This window comes from Oncorhynchus mykiss, chromosome 9, assembly GCF_057628025.1.
Source record: "Oncorhynchus mykiss isolate SJ-2025 chromosome 9, ASM5762802v1, whole genome shotgun sequence".
NCBI classification, from domain to species: domain Eukaryota; kingdom Metazoa; phylum Chordata; class Actinopteri; order Salmoniformes; family Salmonidae; genus Oncorhynchus; species Oncorhynchus mykiss.
The window spans coordinates 70,009,899-70,019,898 of NC_143030.1; the positions used below are offsets into that span (position 1 = coordinate 70,009,899).

Here is a 10,000-nt window from a genome sequence, read left to right on the forward strand (position 1 = left end):
CAGCGCCCATATGGCTCTACCAGTGCCCACATAACTCTACAAGTGCCTATATGACTCTACCAGTGCCTATATGACTCTACCAGTACTCATATGACTCTACCAGTGCCCATATGACTCTACCAGTGCCTATATGACTCTACCAGTGCTCATATGACTCTACCAGTGCCCATAGGACTTTACCAGTGCCCATAGGACTCCACCAGTGCCCATATGACTCTACCAGTGCCCATATGACTCTACCAGTGCCCATAGGGCACACCCACGAACCTGATACTACACTACAACCCCTCACCCCCTCGGACCTGATACTACACTACAACCCCTCACCCCCACGGACCTGATACTACACTACAACCCCTCACCCCCACGGACCTGATACTACACTACAACCCCTCACCCCCACGGACCTGATACTACACTACAACCCCTCACCCCCACGGACCTGATACTACACTACAACCCCTCACCCCCACGGACCTGATACTACACTACAAACCCTCACCTCCACGGACCTGATACTACACTACAACCCCTCACCCCCACGGACCTGATACTACACTACAACCCCTCACCCCCACAGACCTGATACTACACTACAACCCCTCACCTCCACGGACCTGATACTACCCTACTACCCTACAACCCCTCACCCACACAGACCTGACACTACACTACAACCCCTCACCCCCACGGACCTGATACTACACTACAACCCCTCACCCCCACGGACCTGATACTACACTACAAACCCTCACCTCCACGGACCTGATACTACCCTACTACCCTACAACCCCTCACCCACACAGACCTGACACTACACTACAACCCCTCACCCCCACGGACCTGATACTACACTACAAACCCTCACCTCCACGGACCTGATACTACCCTACTACCCTACAACCCCTCACCCACACAGACCTGACACTACACTACAACCCCTCACCCCCACGGACCTGATACTACACTACAAGCCCTCACCCCCACGGACCTGATACTACCCTACTACCCTACAACCCCTCACCCACACAGACCTGACACTACACTACAACCCCTAACCCACACAGACCTGACACTACACTACAACCCCTCACCTCCACGGACCTGATACTACACTACAACCCCTCACCTCCACGGACCTGATACTACCCTACTACCCCCACAGACCTGATACTACCCTACTACCCTACTACCCCCACAGACCTGACACTACACTACAACCCCTCACCCCCACGGACCTGATACTACCCTACTACCCTACTACCCCCACAGACCTGACACTACACTACAACCCCTCACCTCCACGGACCTGATACTACCCTACTACCCTACAACCCCTCACCCCCACGGACCTGATACTGCCCTACTACCCCTCACCCCCACGGACCTGATACTACCCTACTACCTCTAACCTCCATCGACCTGATACTACCCTACTACCCCTCAACCCCACTGACCTGACACTACCCTACTACCCCTCACCCCCACAGACCTGATACTACCCTACTACCCCTCACCCCCACAGACCTGATACTACCCTACTACCACTCACCTCCACAGACCCAATACTACCCTACTACCCCTCACCCCCACAGACCTGATACTACCCTACTACCCCTCACCCCCACAGACCTGATACTACCCTACTACCACTCACCTCCACAGACCCAATACTACCCTACTACCCCTCACCCCCACAGACCTGATACTACCCTACTACCCTACTACCCCCACAGACCTGATACTACACTACAACCCCTCACCCCCACAGACCTGATACTACCCTACTACCCCTTACCCGCACAGACCTGATACTACCCTACAACCCCTCACCCCCACGGACCTGATACTACCCTACTACCCTACTACCCCTCACCCCCACAGACCTGATACTACCCTACTACCTCTCACCTCCACAGACCTGATACTACCCTACTACCTCTCACCCCCACAGGCCTGATACTACCCTACTACCTCTCACCTCCACAGGGGGAGGAGTAGTTGGACCAGGGAGAGGAGTAGCTGGACCAGGCAGAGGAGTAGTTGGACCAGGGAGAGGAGTAGTTGGACCAGGGAGAAGAATTGCTGGACCAGGCAGAGGAGTAGTTGGACCAGGGAGAGGAGTAGTTGGACCAGGGAGAAGAGTAGCTGGACCAGGGAGAGGAGTAGTTGGACCAGGGAGAGGAGTATCACTGAGAGAGACAGGTGAAAGACTCCAGCCTATAACCATGGTCTATCACTGAGAGAGACTGGTGAAAGAGTCAAGCCTAATACCATGGTCTATCACTGAGAGAGGCTGGTGAAAGAGTCAAGCCTAATACCATGGTCTATCACTGAGAGAGGCTGGTGAAAGAGTCCAGTCTAATACCATGGGCTATCACTGAGAGAGGCTGGTGAAAGAGTCCAGTCTAATACCATGGTCTATCACTGAGAGAGGCTAGTGAAAGAGTCCAGCCTAATACCATGGTCTATCACTGAGAGGGGCTGGTGAAAGACTCCAGCCTATAACCACGGTCTATCACTGAGAGAGACTGGTGAAAGAGTCCAGCCTATAACCATGCTCTATCACTGAGAGAGACTGGTGAAAGAGTCCAGCCTAAAACCATGGTCTATCACTGAGAGAGGCTGGTGAAAGAGTCCAGTCTAATACCATGGTCTATCACTGAGAGAGACTGGTGAAAGACTCCAGCCTAATACCATAGTCTATCACTGAGAGAGGCTGGTGAAAGAGTCCAGCCTAAAACCATGGTCTATCACTGAGAGAGACTGGTGAAAGAGTCCAGCCTAATACCATGGTCTATCACTGAGAGAGACTGGTGAAAGACTCCAGCCTAATACCATGGTCTATCACTGAGAGAGGCTGGTGAAAGAGTCCAGCCTAAAACCATGGTCTATCACTGAGAGAGACTGGTGAAAGAGTCCAGCCTAATACCATGGTCTATCACTGAGAGAGGCTGGTCAAATAGTCCAGCCTAAAACCATGGTCTATCACTGAGAGAGACTGGTGAAAGAGTCCAGCCTAATACCATGGTCTATCACTGAGAGAGGCTGGTGAAAGAGTCCAGTCTAATACCATGGTCTATCACTGAGAGAGACTGGTGAAAGAGTCTAATCTCAGACAGTCAACCGTGGCTTCCATTATCCTGAATTTTCAACAAACCAACAGGTATGTAATGCATTTCACAAGGGCTTCTTCTACCATTACTGTTGCTATGTCCCACAGTAACTGTAGGCCACCAGTCCCAATGCTAATACATATGTTGTATTTTTGTTCCTCTAAAGGACGCAACGTCTTCATCCCTCTGGGGGAAGAGGAAAGCACCTCAGTGAAGACCAATAGCATGCCATTGTAGGATTGGTCATTGCTGACAATGCAATAAAACTGAGAGAAATTCAGATCAGAATTGTAGTGAACAACCTAGTATTTCACAATGTGGAAAGCATCAGTCTGACTACCATTGCTTGGAATCTGACCAAAAACAGAGTTTGAATGAAACAGTTCCTTTTGAAAGGAACAGTGAGTGTGTCAAGGAACTCCGGAACCAATATGTCCAGGTATGGTCTATCCAATATGTCTTGTTCTACAGTGAGTTTTACACTATGCTACTCTACATGTAAACATGGGTTACAGTACATACAGTAGGACATACTGAAAAGCATTTACACATACTGTGTTTGAATTATTTCAGAGAGTCATGGAGTTGGAGGCTAATCAGATGAAATCATTTATGTAGATGAGGCAGGGTTTAACCTGGCAAAAACACGTCGGCTGGGAAGAAACGTCATCGGGGAAAGGGCCACCGTTGATGTGCTGTGTCAGAGAGGAGCAAATATCACAATGTGTGCTACAATCTGGAGTGCTGCTTTTGTCCTGCAGAAAAGCCAGATTGGTTCCTACAACACTGAGCGCCTTCTTTTGTTTTTAGATGACCTCCACCAACAACTGGTGCCAGAAGCAGAAAGTGAACAGTTGGGAGAAAACATGAGGACATTTGTGATTGCATGGGACAATGTAGCATTCCACCATCCACCAAACTTTACAGTTGGCACTATGCATTCGGGCAGGTAGCGTTCTCCTGGCATTCGCCTAACCCAGATTTGTCCGTTGGACTGCCAGACTGTGAAGCGTGACTCATCACTCCAGAGAACGTGTTTCCACTGCTCCAAGCCGACGCTTGGCATTGCGCATGGTGATCTTAGGCTTGTGTGCGGCTGCTCGACCTTGGAAACCCATTTCAAGAAGCTCCTGACGAACAGTTATTGCGCTGACATTGCTTTCAGATGTAATTTGGAACTCGGTAGTGAGTGTTGCAACTGAGAACAGACCATTTTTATGTACTGCAAGCTTCAGCACTCGACGGTCCTGTTCTGTGATCTTGTGTGGCCTACCACTACACAGATGAGCCGTTGTTGCTCTTAGACGTTTCAACTTCACAATAATAGCACTTATAGTTGACCAGGGCAGCTCTAGCAGGGCAGACATTTGATGAAATGATTTGTTTGAAAGGTAGCATCATATGACGGTGCCACTTTAAAAGTTACTGAGCTCTTCGGTAAGGCAATTCTACTGCCAATGTTTGTCTATGGAGATTGCATGGCGGTGTCCTTTATTCCCCTGTTAGCAACGGGTATGGCTGAAATAGCCAAATCCACTCATTTGAAGGAGTGTCCACATACTTTTGCATATAACACGTAACTTATTGAGAACAGATTCTCTTTTCAAATAAAGATCTGACAACCATCTAATCCATGCAGGTATGAACAACAATTTAACCGTTTGTGACCTGTGACCCTTTGGTACTGGTTTTTGTTTTAACACATGCCAGTATTTATCAATGAAGGAGATTTCATTCATTGTGAGTGCACGAAAGTGGTGTGCTTCAAATTTGTACATGAAAGACAGACAGAGAGGTCTGTGTTTTCCTAGCAGGGTGGGTTCTTGGATTCCACCACACTAGGATATTACCTTAGGGTGCTCTCCTTAAATTCTCTCTCTCTGTTTCTCTCTCTCTCTGTTTCTCTCTCTCTCTCTCTAAATACCTTGAGGATAAAGTGGGCAGCAGCAGGGGGAGGTAGTGATTGACATCTGAAAGGCTGGAGAGGTGCTCAGGCATGCTGTGCTGAGGAGAGGGAGAGAGAGAGACAGAGAGAGAGAGGAGAAAGAGAGCGAGAGAGAGAGAGAATGCACACAGAGAGGTGGGGGGGCTCGGTAGCTTTTACTCAGCTGTTGCCACCCACACCCATCACAATCCCCGACATACACGCCTTTCATCACCTCATGTGAAAAGGATATTGTTTTGTCTGTTATTTGAGACTTGTTTACTGGACGCCTGCTTTACTTTACTGACTCTCAGAGTTTGGAACCACGGCATCATCTAAAGCAGCATCCTAAAAAAACAAACCTGCAACAAATAATCAACACAATTTTATGGAACTGCTCCATTCGAGGGGGTTAAATGTGGAAGACACATTTCAGTTGAATGCACTCAGTTGTGCAACTGACTAGGTATCCCCCTTTTCCTTTCCATTCTTTATCTCATTGCCTCTTATATCAAACAGATGAATGCATGTTCAATTAAAAGTTAGCATTTTCTGTTTCAAAATGTAATAATGACACACACACTCATGCATGATTGGGTACACACACACACACACACACACACACACACACACACACACACACACACACTTGAGTAACATCACTTACAGAGTGCGGCCATTTCTTTAGGGAGGTCTGTGCTGAACCTCCCAAACAGTCTGCTATTGGCCAGCAGGTCGAAGGGGGAGTGGTTCCGCATGGAGTTGAAGGCAAATGGGTAGACAGCTGGTGGAAACCCTGTCATGTGACCCACCTGCCGCTCCCTGTTGGTAGCCATGGTAACAGAGAGGAGAGGAGTACCCAGAAGGCTGGTGGTATCCCAGACAGACCCTCTGTCTCAGGCAGTTGGGCTGGGGAATATCAGACACACACCACCTGGAAGACCCTGGAAAGTTCTTCCAGAGGCAGCCTATCAGGGCACTGGAGTGGATGAGGGGCACAGGTTCTGGTTGGCTCAGGAGAGTTCTGGTTGGAATGATCATATGACGCATCTATCAGAAGACACACAAAAAGAGCAACATTGTTTTTCCAATCTACACAATGAAGAATAACTACTGTCACATTAAGTAATGATAAAATGTGGAATATTGTCCAAATGTTCTTTATTTTCTACAAACACTGTTCACCTTACATCAACTCTGAGGATTGATATTTCTGGAACACTGAACAGTTTATTCCAAACAAGCAATTTCAGAGGGATGTGCAAACTACAACACAATGGTCAAAACAGGTATGGGGAGGGGTGGGGTGGGGTGGAAGGGAAGAGTGACATATCAACACAGAGAGATACTGTATGAGAAACTGTGAGAGTTGAAGAGTGACATATCAACACAGAGAGATATGAGAAACTGTGAGAGTTGAAGAGTGACATATAAACACAGAGATATGAGAAGCTGTGAGTTGAAGAGTGGCATATCAACACAGAGATATGAGAAGCTGTGAGTTGAAGAGTGGCATATCAACACAGAGATATGAGGAGCTGTGAGTTGAAGAGTGACATATCAACACAGAGAGATATGAGAAACTGTGAGAGTTGAAGAGTGACATATCAACACAGAGAGATATGAGAAGCTGTGAGTTGAAGAGTGACATATCAACACAGAGAGATATGAGAAGCTGTGAGTTGAAGAGTGACATATCAACACAGAGAGATATGAGAAACTGTGAGAGTTGAAGAGTGACATATCAACACAGAGAGATATGAGAAGCTGTGAGTTGAAGAGTGACATATCAACACAGAGAGATATGAGAAGCTGTGAGTTGAAGAGTGACATATCAACACAGAGAGATATGAGAAGCTGTGAGTTAAAGAGTGACATATCAACACAGAGAGATATGAGAAACTGTGAGAGTTGAAGAGTGACATATCAACACAGAGAGATATGAGAAACTGTGAGAGTTGAAGAGTGACATATCAACACAGAGAGATATGAGAAACTGTGAGAGTTGAAGAGTGACATATCAACACAGAGATATGAGAAGCTGTGAGTTGAAGAGTGACATATCAACACAGAGATATGAGAAGCTGTGAGAGTTGAAGAGTGACATATCAACACAGAGAGATATGAGAAGCTGTGAGAGTTGAAGAGTGACATCAACACAGAGAGATATGAGAAGCTGTGAGAGTTGAAGAGTGAGTAGTAGAAGGAGGAGCAAAAAAACGTACTGAAGAGAATAAAATAAGAAGTTTCAAAAATGTTAACAGGAGAGAAGATGGAGGGAGGGCACTTGTTTGTGCAGTTTTGAAAGTTTTCCATAATTTTGCAGTGATTCCAGGCTCTGCCATATGATTTAAATCAGCAGAACTCCACAATAAAGAGGCTCTCTGTTCATTCTGCCAACCCAGCACAGCAGCCTGACTCTCTGCCTCACAGATCTCTTCCTCTTTGCCTCACAGCTCTCTGCCTCACTGCCTCACAGCTCTCTAACTCACAGCTCTCTGCCTCACTGCCTCATAGCTCTCTGCCTCTTTGCCTCACAGCTCTCTGCCTCACTGCCTCACAGCTCTCTAACTCACAGCTCTCTGCCTCACTGCCTCACAGCTCTCTAACTCACAGCTCTCTGCCTCACTGCCTCATAGCTCTCTGCCTCACAGCTCTCTAACTCACAGCTCTCTGCCTCACTGCCTCACAGCTCTCTGCCTCACAGCTCTCTGTCTCACAGCTCTCTGCCTCACAGCTCAGCCTCACAGCTCAGCCTCAGCTCAGTGCACCCAGAGTCATTTTATGAGTGGTTGGTGTCAGATGCTTGTTTTTGAAACAGCACAGCCAAGGAATTCAGATAGAGCTGCTTTTTTTGGAACGGCTGTGATTTGTGAACCAGGGGGAAGCGGAAAAATATGGGTAATGAATACAGGGCAGAAACAAAAGAGGAAAACATTCACATCTGAGGCTGAACTGAGCAGAATGCAGTGCAGACAGACAGACAGACAGACAGACAGACAGACAGACAGACAGACAGACAGACAGACAGACAGACAGACAGACAGACAGACAGACAGACAGACAGACACACAGACACACAGACAGACACACAGACAGACACACAGAAAGACAGACAGACAGACAGACAGACAGACAGACAGACAGACAGACAGACAGACAGACAGACAGACAGACAGACAGACAGACAGACAGACAGACAGACAGACAGATAGACAGACAGATAGATAGATATATAGATAGATAGATAGATAGATAGATAGATAGATAGATAGATAGATAGATAGATAGATAGATAGATAGATAGATAGATAGATAGATAGATAGACAGATAGATAGATAGATAGATAGATAGATAGATAGATAGATAGATAGATAGATAGATAGATAGATAGATAGATAGACAGACAGACAGACAGACAGACAGACAGACAGACAGACAGACAGACAGACAGACAGACAGACAGACAGACAGACAGACAGACAGACAGATAGATAGATAGATAGACAGAGAGACAGAGAGAGACAGAGAGAGACAGAGAGAGAAATGTTTACTGTTCATTTTTATTGTTTATTTAACTTTTTTTATATTATCTACATTTGCTTTGGCAATGTTAACATATGTTTCCCATGCCAATAAAGTCCCTTGAATTGACTTGAATTGAATCGAGAGAGAGAGAGAGAGAGAGAGAGAGAGAGAGACAGACAGATATATATATATATATACACACTACCATTCAAAAGTTTGGGGTCACTTAGAAATGTCCTTGTTTTCCATGAAAAAATATGTTAAATGAGTTGAAAAATGATACGAAATATAGTCAAGGTTAAAAAATAATGATTTGTAATTGAAATAATAATTGTGTCCTTCAAACTTTGCTTTCGTTAAAGAATCCTCCATTTGCAGGAATTACAGCCTTGCAGACCTTTGGCATACTAGTTGTCAATTTCTTGAGGTAATCTGAAAAGATTTCACCCCATGCTTCCTGAAGCACCTCCCAGAAATTGGATTGGTTTGATGGGCACTTCTTGCGTACCATACGGAGCTGTGGTTTGGGTCATTGTCCTGCTGTAGGAGGAAATTGGCTCCAATTAAGCGCCGTCCACAGGGTATAGCAGGGCGTTGCAAAATGGGGTGATAGCCTTCCTTCTTCAAGATCCCTTTTACCCTGTACAAATCTCCCACTGTACCACCACCAAAGCACCGCCCGACCATCACATTGCTCCACCATGCATGACAGAAGCACTCCTCCAGCATCTTTTCATTTAGTCTGCGTCTCACGAATGTTCTTTGTGATTGAAATGAATATAAATTATTTTGGGCAACAGACATATCCGAACACTTCAAACCTAGATTTGTCTGTCCATAACACTTTTTTTCCAATCTTCCTCTGTCTAGTGTCTGTGTTCTCTTGCCCATCTTAATCTTTTATTTTTATTGGCCAGTCTGAGATATGGCTTTTTCTTTGCAACTCTGCCTAGAAGGCCAGCATCCCAGAGTCAGCTTTTCACCGTTGACATTGAGACTGGTGTTTTGCGGGTACTATATTTAATGAAGCTGCCCGTTGAGGACTTGTGAGGGATCTGTTTATCAAACTAGACACTCTAATGTACTTGTCCTCTTGCTCAGTTGTGCACCGGGGCCTCCCACGCCTCTTTTTATTCTGGTTAGAGCCAATTTGCGCTGTTCTGTGAAGGGAGTAGTACACAGCGTTGTACGAGATCTTCAGTTTCTTGGCAATTTCTTGCATGGAATAGCCTTAATTTCTCAGAAAAATAATAGACTGATGAGTTTCAGAAGAAAGGTCTTTGTTTCTGGCCATTTTGAGCCTGTAATCGAACCCACAAATGCTGATACTCCAGACACTCAACTAGTCTAAAGAAGGCCAGTTTTATTGCTTCTTTAATCAGCACAAAAAAAATAAGCCGTTTCCAGCTACAATAGTCATTTACAACATTA

The 10,000-nt window shown here is 46.0% G+C and overlaps 1 protein-coding gene across 1 annotated transcript in view; it reads right to left on the reverse strand.

Annotated features, from left to right (window-relative positions):
• Positions 1 to 10,000, reverse strand: part of LOC110532677 (retinoic acid receptor gamma-A) — a 97,696-nt gene that overhangs the window by 68,282 nt on the left and 19,414 nt on the right. Inside the window, exon 2 of the mRNA XM_036988694.2 lies at positions 5,708 to 6,090. Coding sequence (XP_036844589.1) covers positions 5,708 to 5,876 — 169 coding nt within the window. The 5' untranslated portion in view covers positions 5,877 to 6,090. The remainder of the gene's footprint in view (positions 1 to 5,707; positions 6,091 to 10,000) is intronic.